This window comes from Borostomias antarcticus (assembly GCF_949987555.1).
Source record: "Borostomias antarcticus genome assembly, chromosome: 10".
Taxonomy (NCBI): domain Eukaryota; kingdom Metazoa; phylum Chordata; class Actinopteri; order Stomiiformes; family Stomiidae; genus Borostomias; species Borostomias antarcticus.
The window spans coordinates 9,444,892-9,462,482 of record NC_140243.1 but is presented as its reverse complement, the minus strand read 5'-3'; the positions used below and the strand labels follow the sequence as shown (position 1 = coordinate 9,462,482).

Sequence of the window (17,591 nt, the reverse complement as noted above, 5' to 3'; positions counted from 1 at the left end):
ACAGGCAGAGCAGAGTAGAGTACAGCAGAGTACAGTACAGCAGAGCAGAGCAGAGTAGAGCACAGTACAGTATAGCAGAGTAGAGTACAGCAGAGTAGAGTACCGTAGAACAGAGTACAGTAGAGTAGAGCAGAACAGAGTACAGCAGAGTAGAGCAGAACAAAGTACAGCAGAGTAGAGCAGATTGTGCTGGGTTCCAGATTGTGCATTCATCCAGCTTCAATCAGTCCCTCTTAACCGAAAGCCTTTGCATAACTCACAAAAAGCACTTTGACAGACTACTGCTTTCACTTGTGATAACATTTCCCCTCCCCTTTCTTTTTGCCAGACTGCTTTGTTTCCTTTAATGAAAGGAAAGGATGTGAGGCCGAATGTCACAAATCTTTGTTCCCAAATATCCACCATGTGTTTCTTCATCCATCCCTTACCAGACACACACCGGAGAGAAGGAGAAGATCTGCCCGTACTGCGGACAGAAGTTTGCCAGCAATGGGACACTGAGGGTCCACATCCGCAGTCATACAGGTCAGTGGCCATATGGGAGGATTTTTGGTTCAATGACGCCACCGTCACCTGTCTAAGCTTGCCATGTACTGTAGGCCTAGTGTGTGAGAGAGCTTTTGAGTTCCACCACCATTGCCCACTGTACATTACCCACAGTCTCCCAGCTCTCTGAGGCTAACCGGTTAGCCGTGAGTGCTAACACCATTACCTACAGTCTCCCAGAGATGGCCAGTTAGCCATGAGCGCTACCATTACCTACAGTCTCCCAGAGATAGCCAGTTAGCCATGAGCGCTAACACCATTACCTACAGTCTCCCAGAGATAGCCAGTTAGCCGTGAGCGCTAACACCATTACCTACAGTCTCCCAGAGATAGCCAGTTAGCCGTGAGCGCTAACACCATTACCTACAGTCTCCTAGAGATAGCCAGTTAGCTGCCAGTTCCCTGAAGCTAGCTAGCTGGCTAGCCATGATGAGCCCTGAGCGCCAACTCCGTCCCAGAGAGTGGGTGTTCATTAAACGGCCTTTAACTGGAGAACTACACATTCCTGTGTGTTTCCTTACCAACAGACTGGTGCACAGACCTGGCACAGTCACCCACTCTCCCTCTCTCCCTAACCCCCCCCACCTCCCTCCATTCTTTCTGTGTTTCTCTACCACACCTCCTCTTGGCTGTTTCCCTCCCTCGTCTCTCCCACTTCAACTTTATCTCTCTCCCTCCCTATCTGTCTTGTTCTCGGTACATCTCCCTCGTGTCCTCCCTGTTTCTGGAGATTGAGTCCCACGCCGATCCACTCCTCCCTTGCTTTCCTGTCACAGACACATCAGCTGAAATCCTCTCAGGCTAAGTAGCTCCCACAAAAACAATGGCCGTTTCCTTTTCCCCCCGATCCCTTAATCTGCGGAATGCGTTCCTAGCTCCGCCGCTGGAGGTTTTGATGCGGGCTTTTCTGCCCACCGAATCCAAAACTCAATCAGCATATGCATCACAGCCGTCACTCACCACCTGAGCAGACGCATTTATGTATGTATGTATTTAGGTCGTCAATAACACCTTCCTCACCGGGGTCTCCTGTATCAAAGTGATGTCATGAATATCCCATTAGACAGAGCCTAAGAATAGGGTTGATTTACTACCCTGTTAGGTTTTTGCTGGCACTGCTCACCCAGTTTAGTCTCAGATCATTCATCAGCAGCTTAGAGCTCATCCTCCTTGAAGCTGGATTCCAACATGCTTGTAAATGGACACAAAATGTATGTAGAAGCTGGGCTGGGTGTTTTTTGGGGGTATTTATGTGTTTGTGTATGTGCATGTGTGTGTCTGTTCTGTGTGTATGTGTGTGTGTGTGTGTGTGCGCGCTCGAGTGCACACGCATGTGAGGGTGTGTGTGTGTCTGTTCTGTGTGTGTGTGCGCTTGTGTGTGTCTGTTCTGTGTGTATGTGTGTGTGTGAGTGTGTGTGTGTGCGTACCAGTGTGGGCCATGGCTCAGTCTGATTGTTTTTATGTAGATTAAACAAAGGCGCGGGTCTGTGGGGGAATGCAGGGTGGGGGGGTGGGGGGGGGGGGCGGAGGGGACACCTCAAAGAAAGAAAAGAGGACGGAGAGAAAAGACCACTCCAAGAAAGCATCCAGCGGGATGACCCTTGACCCTGAGAGGCTGTAAATCTGTCCACTCGTTCTATAGGCCGGGGACTTTTGTTTGTTGTGTTTTTGTGCGAGGAAAAATAAAAAGTTTTGGGAAGGTGCGAGCTGTTCCCGAAATTGCTCTCCCCAACAATGCCCGTCTTGTTCTTTCACAGAGATGAGCAATTTACTGGGTTCACATGTATTCCCGCAGCAAATGTCAGAGTAGGAATTAATAAACACTGAAAGCCCTTAAAGCCTGACATGGACACACAGTGGAGGCTGTATACTAGGAAGTGAATCCGGGTGTATTTTGACGGGAGCCGAGGCTCTCCTGTTCTGCTGACCTGTCATCTCCTTGATGAACAAAGAGCCTCGAGTTGCTGTAAACAGTTTTTCAAAGCACAGTGTAAAGGCAGTGATATTGACCAGGTAATTTAGTTATCTTCCCTACTCTCAGGGTTTACAGGGCAGAGTTAGTGCTGTAAATATCGTCTTGAAGAGCCCGTTCTTCTGTGAATAGCCGGAGAGAGGAAGTGTCTGGCTGAGGTGACGGCCTGTGTGTCGACAGGCTCTCTGGACGCTGGAGGAGAGAAAAGCTTGATGTTGTTTGTGTTCCCAGGGCCAAGAGCAGGGCTTATTTACCCGATAAACACAGGGAGCTTTGTGAGGCTTCCCTGGAGCAACCCGGCAGCTTCCCCTATCACTTTACGTCACCAGCTTCCCCTATCACTTAATACAAATTTGAGTTTTATATAAGGACCAATTATGATGCACTCAAGTAGTATGAGGTTAGTAAGTGAAACCAAAGTGTGGGTCATGTGTATTTGATCATTATTGTATAGTAGTAGTAGTAGTAGTAATAGTAGTAGTAGTAGTAGTAGTAGTAGTAGTAGTAGTAGTAGTGTAGTAGTAGTAGTAGTAGTAGTAGTAGTAGTAGTAGTAGTAATAGTAGTAGTAGTAGTAGTAGTAGTAGTAGTAGTAGTAGTAGTAGTAGTAGTAGTAGTGTAGTAGTAGTAGTAGTAGTAGTAGTAGTAGTAGTAGTAGTAGTAGCAGCAGTAGTAGTAGTAGTAGTGTAGTAGTAGTGTAGTAGTAGTAGTAGTAGTAGTAGTAGTAGTAGTAGTAGTAGTAGTAGTGTAGTAGTAGTAGTAGTAGTAGTAGTAGTAGTAGTAGTAGTAGTTGTAGTAGCAGTAGTAGTAGTAGTAGTAGTGTAGTAGTAGTGTAGTAGTAGTAGTAGTAGTAGCAGTAGTAGCAGTAGTAGTAGTAGTAGTAGTAATGAAGTCTCCGACGTACTTCAGGCGAGGCACGGATGTCAACGCCGGGCTAATCGGCAGAGGCTAATCAGTCTCACCCCGTATGACGCAACGTTCAGCTCGCTAGAGCGCATATATTTAAGCTGTCAAAACACATCATTGTTCGCTCTTGCCTGTCGTCTCTGTTGTTGTTGTTGCTCTCTGTTCCGGGGGTATTGATGCTTTCTTCTGGTATTCCACTATGCGTCGGCTAGTGGAAGCCGTGGGAATTACACTAGTTAGTCTCTGTGGCGCTCCGTGGTGATCGTGGGCCGAAACATCTCTGAAGGGCCATCCAGCAGTCCCTCCGGTCACCATGGAGGCAGAGACACTAGGCTGTATCTCCTTCGGACTCCACGAAGCGCTGGCCCGTGGAGGCCAGGGACTATAATGTACAGCAGTCCTCCTGTGGCGCTCTTTGACGGTCTTAGTGGGCTGAGTTACCTCCGAGCGTCTTCCCGATCGCGGCCCACTCGTCATAGAGGCAGGGGGCTAGATGCCGTTCCATCTTCCGGCCCGGCACTCTGGGCCAAGCGGCCCAGAGGGGGGGAACATCTAGATTGCCGCTTGCCACATGCGTGGAAGGCAGGGGGCCCCCCGAACAGATCACACCGCCAAAATTCATATGCGTAAAAAAAATGTATATGCTGTATATATTATTGCATGCAGGATAACAAAGAAACACAGATTAGAATAAAAATGTTACAATAGTTACAGAAGGGACAGAAATCCACATGTACAGGAGTGCAAATACGTATACGTAGATGTGTGATCTAGCTTGGCATGGGGGTTCCCAGTGGCGGTTGGGGCCATGTACTGTAGAGGGTGCCAGGCACACAGGGAGTGCGTGTTGATGAGTTCACTCACAGGCACCCACCCAAATGGTCCCTGTCACTCAAATCAAACCTATATGCCTCGAGTTCCCAATAAGGACCTACTCCACTCTCGCCTCGCCTAGAAGTGTCGCAGGGGTAGAGAGGCATGACAGGTGAACACTGAGGCACTTCATCTGCTAGGACTCGTGAGTCATGGTTAAGATGATGGGTGGAACAAACTGCCCACTGACGTCAGGACAGCAGAGTCGCTGCCCAACTTTCGTCGCAGGCTCAAAACTCATCTCTTCAAGAAGTACTACTGTACAAGGATTCACCCTCTTAAGCACCTATTGTATTTTAGATTGCTATTCTTGCACTTTGCCTTCAGCACTAGATTATGCTCTTAGTCACTTGTTTTAGAAAGGAGATGCACTTGTGAGTTCTGGCAAGTAGTAGTACATTGGCTTTTCCTACGTTAAATGCAATTACTGTTAGTCGCTTTGGATAAAAGTGTCAGCTAAATGACTAATGTAATTGTAATGTAATGTAATGTAATGGGTGTTCCCCCGCCACCTGAGTCCCACCATATGAATCATTTTGGCTAATGACCACGTGCGAACACACATTACTGTGGATCATGGGCCAGCGTGAGAGCGTGTCAAAGTGTGCCATGATGTTATATACTGTATGTTATATGGCAGAGTTGGGTCTGCGAGAGGTGACTTAGCCAAAGGAAATGTTTACAGATTATTCCTCTGACATCATAGTAAAAGTCATGGTTGGACGCTCACAAATAATCAGTGTTCCAGAATCACCCGACTCAATGTTTTTAACTCTCTTTTAACAGAGAGGGCCTTTGTGTGTTTTAGCGTTTGATTGAGTCACATAATGATACGTTGCTCTGTATGTTCAAATCTTAAATCCCGTTTTATGGGTCAAACAGGTCTTGTTGAGCTCACTCTGCACTTTGGCTCTGATGGGTGAGACATGCAGTAAACAGCGTTTTCCAAGATCGTGTGTCAGCGACAGATATTGGCACAGTAAACCAGTCAAGAGTTCTCCGCCGGAGATACGAGGAAAAAGTGAGATGATTGAGTTATATCCTCCGTCCATATCCTCCAACATGTGTGTTGCCGTGGAGACGGCGAGGAGGGCCAGCTGAGCAGATGTCTCTAGTTTCCCCGGGAGCAGCGGAAGATCTTCTGTCTAGATGGAGGAGGATGGGTTATTCTCCGGGACGTCCACTCTGCTGGAGACCTGTGTCCTCACAGTGGTTAGATATGCAGGACTATTAACGCTCAACGGGGGGTCAGACTCGGACCGTAGCCTGTGTCTGTCAGAACTCTGGGAGCACTGGACGACTACTGGCCTGTCCTACTAGTCTCAGGGTTCTCAGTACATAAGAACCTGAGACCAAGTAGATCATTCAGCCCCGTGTCTCGACGTAGTGCAGTCTGTCCTCTTGTCTGGAGATCCTGTATGAGATGAAGGTGTTCTCTGTGGATCGTTGTATGGTGCTGATCGTTAGATCAAGATGTGCAGGATGCGAGGGTTAGAATGATATTGTGGTGTTACGTGGTAAGGTGTGTATGTGTGTGTGTGGCGAGGTGTGTGTGGAGTCTTGTTTGGAGGCTCCCTCACATGGGCCAGTTTAATAAAACGTTTGAGGAAGTGGAGAAGTCTACCCGGACCCCCGTCCATGGCGGAAAGGTCAAGTGTAAAGTTGTCGGGCGTTTCTGGGGGCCGATCAAAGGCGATCGCTTATCAGCGAAAAGAAAAACAGATCGATATCATATTACGTTGGTGGCCCCTGTCGGCATGCAGCGAGGGGGAGGGGGCAGAGGGACGGCCAGCATCTGACCGGACTGGAGGAAGCCAGGAATTAATCTCTGATGGACGGCGCTAATGTCTTTCAGACCGAGGCCTGGAGCTACAAAGCGCTCTCCGTAACACAAACGCCGTGCGGCAGGCAAGCGGCAGAGCAGAGGACCATCTGCTTACCAGACTCACACACGTTCTCTCTCTCGCTCTCTCTCTCACACACACACATACACACGCACACACACACTCTCTCTCTCTCTCTCTCTCTCTCTCTCACACACACACACACTCTCTCTCTCTCTCTCTCTCGCACACGCACACACAGGAGGGGTGCCAAACGGATCGATTAGCAGACGAGGAGTGTGAGGGGCACAGCAGGGGGTTATGGGGACGCCCGGGGGTTAGGGGGAGAGGGTGTCTGGTTTCGGCGCATGCTAAATCCGTTAGCATGTCCCCCCCACACACAGCCCAGGCTCAGCACACCAGCCCCCCCCCCCCTCCACCACCACCACCACCACTTAATCCCCATACAATCCCCACACAATCTCACTCAATCTGGAGAATAAGTGGACGGTGTCCAATTACAGAGGCGATCATCAGCGAGGACACGGCGTCTCTCATATGAACCTCGCCAGGTCAAGGAGGACCCCCCCTCCCCCTCCCCCAGTGTGATTCTGTAGCAGTGGCTCTGTGCTGTGTTTATGCCCTGTCAGAGATCCATTTACCCATGGCCGAGTCCCACACGTGTCAATCAAGATTAGAAAAGGACTGAATTTGATTTGTGTTCGAGGGAGCTGGATTGCTGTTGAATTTTGTACGTCAGTCAAGTCAACTGGGAGAGAAACGGAATGATACTCAACACTCAAGTCTTTTTTTTTTTTTTTAAAGGGCACTTAACTCTTTTTTTATTTTTATGTTCCATCAATGCTCCATGCATGTAGTGTGAAAGTATCATTACTAGGTGGGTCAGAACCTGATATGTGTTGGTATGTATATGTTTCTGTAACCCCATAAGTGATCATATTGTCTCCAGCCTCTGCAGTCTAGTAGGGCCCATCACCCTGCTCTCTTTTTGCAGGGCGTGGGTGTCGTTGCAACGTATCAGCTGACACACTAGCCTGCTCCTCCCATACGGGCACCAAGAGGGATGCTCTCCAAACCAGAGAGGAGCACGCCGCTGCCCTGTTCTGCTCTCCAATGCCTTCTCTGGGGCTCCCCCAGGGCCGGGTCTGGCCTGGCACCTGACACCCCCGCGTGCCACGGAGGACACAGAATCCCTCTCCCTCTCTGTCTCAGTGCACATCTGGGCCAGACTTTCCTGTTTGTCAACAAAGGGCTCCTAGAGGCTGAAATTGAGCAGGAGGGGGATTTTTTTTTGGTTGGAATTCTGAGCTGCCCTCTGCACATGTTTCAGACTCTGGGAGCACTCTCTTCATACGGGAGGTTTTACCCCTTCGCGGGCCAGTTTGGATGAGGCGAGTACTCGTTCTGTGACGCCCCTATCCTCTTCCTCTTCCTGGGTGGTGGGGTGAGTCTGAGGCTGGCGGTCTCAGTTTACCCACTGCTTGTTTCAAATCAAATCACATTTTATATTTATAGCCCGTTTTAACATGCGATGTCATGGAAGGGCTTTCCAAGAGCCCGTACAGATATCAACACCAGAGACCTAAACCCCCCAATGAAAACCAGGAAAAACTCCCTAGGCTGGGATCAACCCTCAGAGCTGAGTGAATAAGGGCAGTAGTCTGTCATTCGTTTTCACAGGTTTAGAAGAAACTAAGATTAACTTAAACAAACCGATGAAGTCTTGAGTTCCAGATGAGCTGGATAGATCAGATACTCTCAAACCTGCCAGTGATGAACTCATCTGTCACAGCTGGCTAGCACATTCCTGTTGGAATATGGTCATAGAACCTACAGTACGATGCCTACAATGACCTACATGAGAATTTACAGTACCCCCTCACCAAATGGCATCCTACTGATGCACAGTACTAGGTGGCACTCGCCTTGAGCTGCAGCAGGTCAATGGCCCCAGACCCAGCCGGTTTGGTGTCTGGTACCTCTCTGCTGGTGTCTCTCTGCTGGTATCTCTCTGCCAGTATCTCTTGCTGTTGTTCTTTCTGCCGGCGTCTCAGCTGGTACAGCATCTTTCTGATGGCGTTTCTGCTGATATCTCTGCTGGTATGTTTCTGCTGATATCCCTTTGCTGATGTTCTCTCCGCTGGTGTCTCTCTGCTGGGATCTCTGCGCTGGCATGTTTCTGCTGGTATCTTTCTGTTGGCCTCTCTGTTGGTGTCTTTCTGCTGGTCCCTCTCTGTTGGTATCTCTCTGTTGGTATCTCTCTGCTGGTATCTCTCTGCTGATATTCTCCCTGGGTGGTGCATGTATAGTCCCATGGAAACACAGCTCATTAACCTTATTACTAGGGTCTAACCATCTGTCCCATCCATCTCTGGGCTTATCTAATTAAAACTGCTCGCTTTCCTGCTCAACAATTAGTCACTGAAGGGAGATTACGACGTCAAAAAGTGGCTGAGAAATTAGATTGCTGTGCCGCAAGCAGACACACACACACACACACACAAACACACACACACATATACAGCAATTTGTATCTCTCTCAAGGCTGTGCTTTTTTTTATTAAGTTACCATTTGCTTTTCCGTCCCCCCGAGGAGCTGCTCTATATACTCACCCCACCCCTGCCCTACAGGGACTCATCCCAAAACAAACCCGCTCCAATTACCCCAGAAACAGGCCCTGAGACTCTATAGGTCTCTTGTTCCCCCCTGATGTGTTTGTCACCTCTCCTGATACCGACAGGGCTAGCAGCTCACAACTCTGCACTTGCTCAGCCACAGAGAAGGACTGTGAGACCACGCTAGCTCGGGCACTAGTCTAGGAGTCTAGAAGGAAGGAGAGAGCAATCCTGCACCCTAGAGTACTTCCTTGGCAAGCATTAGAATATATTTTTCTTTCATTAAGTGGCATTTCTCTGCGGTCGTTCGGGGTTAGCTCATATCCCATGTATAGATGAGTGCTCAGGCCCCGGGCTGCTATCTACGCCGTGCATCGGCCCCGGGGTAAACAGATCCACGTGTCCCGCCGCCGTTTGACTGACAGCCTGTCACATCCTCTTTGGCGGCGCCGGAGTGTGCTCAGATAGCATCTCTGTGAGTTAGACCAGGCTGCCTTTGATCCCGCCGGGCTGGGCCGGGGCCGGGGCCGCGTAGGGCCGGCCCACACAGAGAATGGGCCGCGGGGCCTCGCCCGGCCGAGGCGTGTCGCTGGACCGCCAGCTCCCCGTCTGGCAGCGGGCCTACTGGATATCACTCGCAGCTACACAAGCAGATGGAGGACCACCACTTAATACTAATGTTTCCAAATCAAATCAAACGTTATTTGTATAGCGCACACTGGAATAATGCTCTGTCGTGGAAACGTTGGGCAAGAATACAACCGCACAAGAGAGCATCTAGTGCTTTCTTTTTTTTATGTCCCTTTTATGGATCCTGCTCCTGGGACAACCACCGTACACCAGCCACCTTTGCACGGCTGCCACCGGAGCCAGCCACCAGGGAGGACACGCGGTATGGTATGGTGCGGTACGGTATGGTGTGGTATGGAATGGTGCGGTACGGTATGCTGCGGTACGGTATGGTACGGTATGGTGCGGTACGGTATGGTGCGGTACGGTATGGTACGGTATGCTGCGGTACGGTATGCTGCGGTACGGTATGGTGCGGTATGGTACAGTATGGTACGGTAAGGTATGGTGCGGTACGGTATGGTGTGGTGCGGTACGGTATGGTGCGGTACGGTATGGTGCGGTACGGTATGGTACAGTACGGTATGGTGCGGTACGGTGCAGTACGGTGCGGTACGGTATGGTGCGGTACAGTCCGCTAGCAGCCCGGGGAGTCGCACCAGCCCTTTACGATGGAGCGTCAGAAAGGGTGGGAGGAGGTCTGTGGGAGACGCAGGGCGTTCTGAGGCACGCCGGTGCTCTAGGGGGAGGAGGTGCATCAGGGGGCGGTGGTGGAGTAGAGCAGGGGGGTCATGACGCTGCAGCGGCGCTAGTCAGGTGCAGGGTGGTCTCAACGCCAGACCCATGGGAGTTCTTTCGCTGTCACACTACGTAAGCTAAGCTAAATACGTTACTGCACGCTGCAGATCTCTCTATGGGTCTGGGACACTTCATGCAAAAATCTGGTGCGCAAATCCTGGCAATTCATTGGTAGCGCCGGAATCCCGGCAACATCAATCGGTACCGACTTTCGCGATCAGGCGTTCCCAACCCATAGATATGCCCCGGCCATCTAACCGGGGCTAGCGTCTCTCATTTGCCGCTACGACCTGTCACTCTTTTAATTTTGAACCGTCGATACGCCCTCAGAACACTAGCTTGGGCAGCAAAGTGGCACAGACTCTATTATGTAGTATGCGGAGCGCAGCGATTCAGCCTAATATTTGAGTGTGGAGAGAGACTAGGGGCGGACCCAGGGACGTGCTGGGACTAAAAAACAGCCCTGGAGTCCGACCCAGCCCAGCCCACATCAACCAGCGTGAAAACGCAAGGGCAAGATCAAATAAATATACTAATCTCTCCATTTGTTGAGCAGGGGGGGGGGGGTGCAGGCAATTCTGATTGTCGTGTGATTTGTTGACGGGGGGTGGGGGGGGTGGGGCAGGCAATTTACCGCGGCCACCGGCCGTTATCACCGGCGGCCATTCGTTCTGTGATTCTCCAGAACCTACAGATGGCCAGTCCGCCCCTGGGCGGACCTCTCCTTCCTGACCAGCCGGCAGGAAACAGAGAACTTTGATGGGACTCGGCATGTGGCGGCAAAAACCCTGTTTTCCCTCCCTCCCTTTCTTCAATTCCTGAGAGCTGCGATCCGTCGCATTCGAAGATCCCCGTGGTCACAGTCGCCCGCCTGGAAGTGTGTATACAGCACAAAAGCAGCGTTTGATCGTCGGCGTGGCCGTAGCATGTCGTTTACGGAACGGGCTGTCTGTACTCTGTATGCACTGTTTCACCAGTTCAAAAGACAACACCAACAACTGGAAATGTTTAAGGAAGTTTACCAGAATGATGAATTGAATGTATTATCGACAATAATATGAAAAACAAATGTGTCATTCTACGGTAACTGATGGGACTTGATCATTCTTCTGACCCCTCCCCCCAGGTGAGCGACCGTATCAGTGCCCGTACTGCGACAAAGCCTTCAGCAAGAACGATGGCCTGAAGATGCACATCCGCACACACACTCGGGTAAGACTTCACACCTGCTGTACTAACACACACACACACACACACCCCGTCTTTGTGTCCCTGCCAGTGAGGAGGTTTCCAGGCCCAGTTTGAGGTGTTGATGTTACGGCCTGCATGGAAAATATTTTTATTCTCCCTGTCTTTGTTCCCACTCTCACACCCCTGTGTTTGTGTTTGTGTATGTGTGTGTGTGTGAGAGAGAGAGAGAGCGAGAGAGAGAGAGAGAGAGAGAGAGAGAGAGAGAGAGAGAAAGAGAGGGATCGTACAGCACAGATTAACTTGCCCTTCAGTGTTTGTGTTGTTTTGTAAGTGTTAAAATCTGTCTGCAAGCCAAGGAATATTGGTTCATTCTCAGGCTGTTTCCTTGACGGATGTTTTTAATCTCCAAACCAGCTGGCTGTAAAAAAAAAAAAAAAAAAAGCCTTATTATTCCACCGAGTCTTGTTGTACTCTTGTTGTAACACGAAACGTCAGACCACATACAGTACGTACATACTGACCTGTCCGTTTCACAGACGCGGGAGGGTTAGTCCCTCCATCTTGCTGTGTCTGTTCCCAGAAGCCCCTATCTGTCCCATCTCCACGCTTTATCTGCTCAGCCATGCTCCGAGAGGAAGCACACCCCCAACGGAGGCTCTCTCCCGCCTCCACCGGGGACGGGGGGCTTCTGTCGTCACCACCTGGCTCACCTGGGTGTGTCCGTCCCTGGAGGTGACTCCAGGACACCTCGGCAGGAGTCTGCGGAGAGATTGATGTACCATAGAGCGGAACACAGGCACTTCTCTCACGGTCCCGGCAGAGAGAGAGAGAGAGAGGGAGGGAGGGAGCGAGAGAGAGTTGCTTAGCTCTGAGGACATGGTGGATTTGGTTTCGGACGTCGCGGGCGTCTGACTCGTAGACCTGAGTGGGGACAGAGCGGGCTCAGACTCTCTGGCCCTCATGAGGTCATTTCCTGGGAAAGGTCGCAGCTCTTGCCTCTGCACTACATCTCTACACACCCACGTCCTCCACCTAGGAGGAGGCTCTGTGTTCATGCGTGTATGTGTGTGTGTGTGTGTGTGTGTGTGTGGTGTCTACCTAAGCAGTTAAAAGCACCTCAGTGGCAGCAGCCCACCCCTCTAACTCTTAAAGTGTGAGTGCTCACTGAACGTGTCATGTCAGCGTTTGAGTCGGCGCCCAGACCTCAGTCTCTGCGACTGCTCCAAAACATGGGCTGAGATGGGACAAACAGCAGGGAGTGGGGTGAGGTCACCGCTCGGCATGACGAGCGTTGCTTGGCAGCGGGGGGGGGGGGGGGGGCGGCCGTCAGCGTTGCTGTAGAGATGGGGTGGGGTGGGCGTGGTCCGCCAATCAGACGCACATGTGATTCCGGAGAGGCTGCTGACATTTTGCTTGTTTAGAGATTTTATTAATCTCGTTATGTTTTTTTGGGGGGCGGGGGCGGTGGCTCGACCCTGAGAGAATGATAGGGTGATACACACTCGCGGCTGTAAACACGCTGATTGGAATAGTTTGGCATTCTTGGCGCGGGGCTCAGAACTTTATCTGTTTTGACTCTGGGTGCCTGGGAGTCGGGTTTTACCGTAACACCCATCAGTTAGTGACGATCGGATTATCATTAAAAGCAGCAGAAGGGTGGTTCCAGCTCGCTTTCTGCCAAAACGTCTGCACCATATGCCTGGTACTTACCCCCCCGCCCCCCCCCCGCCCCGAGCCCCACTGACCTGTAACCACTGCCTGGGAGCCAGGATTAAGGGTGGAGGTGGAGGTTGGTTGGTGGAGGAAGGTGACATCCTGAGTGACCATGCCGGTCAGCAGATCCGAGGCGTAACCCTAGCCTGCTGCGTCGCTCGGGGGCGTTATCCCGGCGTTCACGTGCGTGCTGGCCCCAGAGAGTGGCCAGATTCAGAGGTGACTCAGGAGAAAGGCCGGGTCAAAGGTCGCAGGGCGAGCAGCTGCAGAGAACGAAGCTCTCCGTGTGCAGATGTTCGATGTTACTGGGGTCACAGCGATGCATTCTGGGCCTGCTCCGTCCATGTGTTTCCTGACCCCCAAACTTTGACCCCCTCAGGATTTTGTGGTTCATATCTCGTTCAGGAGCAAGGTTTTCCCAAGTGGAAAAGTGATGCTTTATAGGAAAAGTGATCCCTATTAAACGGGCAGGTTTACAATGCACAGACTGACCATACTGCGCTTTCCCCACCCAGATTTCTCACACACCCACACTTAGGGCGTCTTTCTTTCTAATTCTTGTGCGCACGCACACAAGCAAACACAAACACACACACACACACACTGAACCTGATCTTTGCCTTCTTTTGCCTTTTGTTTCCTGTGTCACTGGGCACTCCTTGCCCCGCCCACACGATAGCTCTTTTCCCAGGACCCTCACTTCCTGTGTTTGCCCAGTTCCCATGACAACTGATCCCTAAAGGGTAGAGCCCTCGCTATCAGCCCAAAGGCCGACGCTCCCCGTGTCCCACTATCACCCTGCTGCATGTTTCTCTGCACTGGCTAAGCTTTCAAGTGCCTCCACTATTTCCCACCAGACCTTTTACACCAGCAAGTGGCAGGCTGCCTTTACACACAAACAAACACACACACACACACACATAGACACACTCTCTCACTCTTTTTCTCTCTCTCACACTCACTCATTCACACACACACACACACACACACACACACACACACACACACTCTCTTCCTCACACACACCGATAGCTGAGGCTCTGGCCAACACACCCATGGGGAGATAGCCTCTTTGACTGACACCCTCACAGGCCTCTGAAAGGCACAGAGGAAATGTTCGGAGGCGAACTGATGAGGTGTGGAGAGAGAGAGGTGTGGTACTCCACAGCCCCGGTGCCCCCCCCACCCCCCCAGCACCGATATGCGTTCAAAGGGGGTCTCTCTCTTTCGGGAGCGCTGTGTTCCCCTGATGGGCGGAGCAGGTCCATGTGGTTCTGATGGCCTCAGCGCCGGTCATTTCCTCGGCCACAGATGCTGCGCAGTCTCTCATTTCACATCTTCATAAACTCACAGGGGGAGCTGCTGGGTGTGAAGTGAGAGGATATGAGGGTGTGTGTGTGTGTGTCCACGTGCGCTAGTGTGCGTGCATAAGTGGTGTGAGTGTGTGTGTGTGTGTGTGTGTGTGTGTGTGTGTGTGTACGTTTGGATTAAAATTTCTTCCAGGTTTTGTCCGCATAGTTAGGACATATTGTCCACATGGTCCACAGTATTGATCTGCGTGTAAATGTGGTTGTCTTTCTGTCTGTCTGTGTCGGTCTGTCTGTCTCTTTCTTTCTGTCTGTCTGTGTGTGTGTGTGTCTGTCTGTGTGTGTCTGTCTGTGTGTGTGTGTCTGTCTGTGTGTGTCTGTCTGTGTGTGTCTGTCTGTCTGTGTGTGTCTTTATCTGTGTCCAGGAGAAGCCGTATAAATGCAGTGAGTGCAACAAGGCCTTCAGCCAGAAGAGGGGACTGGACGAGCACATGAGGACTCACACCGGAGAGAAACCCTTCCAGTGTGACGTGAGTCTCAGACCTCACTCCAACCAGTGTGTGTGTGTGTGTGTGTGTGTGTGTGTGCGCGCTCGTGTGTGCGTGTGTCCGTTTGTGTGAGCACTAGAGATGTAATGAAAATTTCACATCACAATTATAGCGACCAAAATGATCACGGTTATCAAATCGGTAATTGTTAGTATTATCAGTATTATCGTGGTGTGTTAAAATGTGCTGAAAATGTTCAAAAACTACTGATACACACACTGAAATAATTTCACCAAGTTTTATATTGAAAACCACAAATAAAATGAACTGCACCACACACTTTTTTGCTTTAAAGTTAACTTTGCATTAACTTTAAAATAAGGCATCTTGGAGACTGCTGCTAACTCTACTGTAGTAGACAGTACTGGACAGTATTTACAGTGAATTTTTCAAAGTGCAGAAATCAAACATGGTTTTAGTGAGAATTTTACCGTGATAAATTTAATCGGATTTTATCATGGTTTATCATTACAGTATCGTCACATCCCTGGTGAGCACGCACGTGTATGTGTGTGTGTGTGTGTGTGTTCAAAATGTACTGTATGTGTGTGCCCGTGTGTGTGTGCCTGTGTGTGTGTGTGTGTCCGGTGTGTGTGTGTGTGTGTGTGTGTGTGTGTGTCCAGTGTGTGTGTGTGTGTGTGTGCCCGCGTGTGTGTGTGTGTCCGGTGTGGGTTTGTGTGTGTGTGTGTGTGTGTGTCTGGTGTGTGTGTGTGTGTGTGTGTGTATGTGTGTGTGTGTGTGTGTGTGTCCGGTGTGTGTGTTCCAGTGTGCGTGCGCCTGCCTCCCAGCCAGCCTCTGGCACAAGTCCAGCTGTGTGGAGGAGTCAATATGGGAGCAGATAGAGATCTGGGCCCTCTGGCGGAAGCCTAGTGGGCTGATCTCACGTAAACACATTGAGAGGATCAGAGGCAGAAGACCCTGTGTTTATAATACCGCGGCGGCAATAATCAGTCTCAGAGAGGGGGGGGGGAGCGAGCACGCGACCGTAGGCCCCGCTCAGCGTCTGGAAGAAGCCTCTCTAAGCCTGGACCCCTCGCTCCTCCTCTCTGAGCATGCCTGGAAATTGGAAACATCTTTCCGCCGTTTTTTATTGTTTTTGTGGAAGGACCCACAACTGTCTCGTTTTAAGTGAAGAGGGTTTTCAAATCCAAGAAAGCCAGTGAAATTGTCCGTTTCCTCAACCCTCAGAACTGTCAGAGACCGGAGTGGGCTGGCTCAACCCTAGTGATCAGTTACAGCAGCCTCCCCATTTGAGGGGGTCTTGGCCGTGTCCAAGCTCAGCTCATGAAAAGCAGTCTTCATTCAGCGTTTGAGCGCCATTGTAGTTTGTCCGTCTTCTGGAACACACGGTCACATGGGACTCGGTGTGCACATCCCAACATGAATATCAGCATAGAAATACACAGACAGACACACACTACGTACTTGGGGCCGTGGAGTTAAAACCTCTATGGTGGTCCTCTGATGGTCTACTTCTCCACAGTCAATGTGTGTGTGTGTGTGTGTGTGTGTAAGGATAAGCTACATGTATGCTCCGAAGCCCGAGTCTGTGAGAAGAACTTCTTTCCTGGAGCCAAGCCCGGATTAGTGTGATTGATAGGGGGAGATGGAGTCATTTGTAGGGTGTAAAATGGCTGATTTGGGAAGGATGTTTCTTCACTACTGGGACCTCTGACTGGGAGAGGCTTCTCTGGCATTTATAAAACCCTGCCCTGTTTTTTTCAGCTGTGCCCAGGGTGGAACTCACTCAGTACAGTAAACTACATTAATAACTAGGGTTTGTACATTTTGAGAGTCTCTTCATTCCAATTATAATGAACATGAGTAACAGCCCCCCCCCCTGTCCTGTAGGTGTGTGACCTGTCGTTCAGTCTGAAGAAGATGTTGAGCAGACACAAGCTCACCCACAACCCCAACCGGCCCATGGCAGAGTGCCAGCTGTGCCACAAGAAGTTCACCAGGAACGACTACCTCAAAGTGCACATGGAGAACGTCCATGGAGAGACCGAGGGCTAGGGGACACCACCTACCTACCTGTCTGTCTGTCTGTCTGTCTGTCTGTTTGGCTATATCCTTCTATCCACCCATCTGCCTGTCTGTCTGTCAATCTGTCTGCCTGTCTTATCTGTCTGTCTATCGATGTCTATCCCTTTCTGTTTGTCCATCCATTCGTCTGTCTATCGGTCTGTCTATCGGTCTGTCTATCAGTCTGTCTATCTTGTTTGTCCATACAGAACACAGAAGCAGATGAAGATGAAAACAGTATTTTGTTATTGTATTATAAAGTACACAAATACAGGGTGCGTGATAAGTCCCATTACAACAAACAATATGAATCCCAGAGTTAGGTTATTAGATATTACGTTCACAGGTGCTTTTTGGATTGGATTCAGAAGCCGCATGGTTCTGATCTGCTTCCAAGCCTCTCCTCTTGCTCTCTCGGGCAGCGGGGCATGTCAAGAGGCTTAATGACACTTTTTTACTGTTTCGAATGACTGTCATCTCCAGACAAAAGCCTCACCCACACACCCCCTCTGCCCCCAAGGTTGCGACCTCCGGCCGTATCTTGCCCACCTTCTCTTCACCCACAAACGACTGTTGTTTGCAAGGTGCCAACTGTTGTCCCAGGAGACTCCACACCAGAGAGGTTTACAGTGCCAATGTACCACACATCCTCCCTCCCACGCCTAGTCTGGGAGCGCACGGCTA

The 17,591-nt window shown here is 50.5% G+C and overlaps 1 protein-coding gene across 1 annotated transcript in view; it reads left to right on the top strand.

Annotated features, from left to right (window-relative positions):
- Positions 1-16,898, top strand: part of prdm5 (PR domain containing 5) — a gene marked incomplete at both ends in the record, with an annotated part of 32,864 nt that extends 15,966 nt beyond the window's left edge. The window contains 4 exons of the mRNA XM_084444462.1: positions 432-525; positions 11,250-11,335; positions 14,760-14,864; positions 16,734-16,898. Coding sequence (XP_084300588.1) covers positions 432-525; positions 11,250-11,335; positions 14,760-14,864; positions 16,734-16,898 — 450 coding nt within the window. The remainder of the gene's footprint in view (positions 1-431; positions 526-11,249; positions 11,336-14,759; positions 14,865-16,733) is intronic.
- Positions 16,899-17,591: the final 693 nt, after the last annotated feature.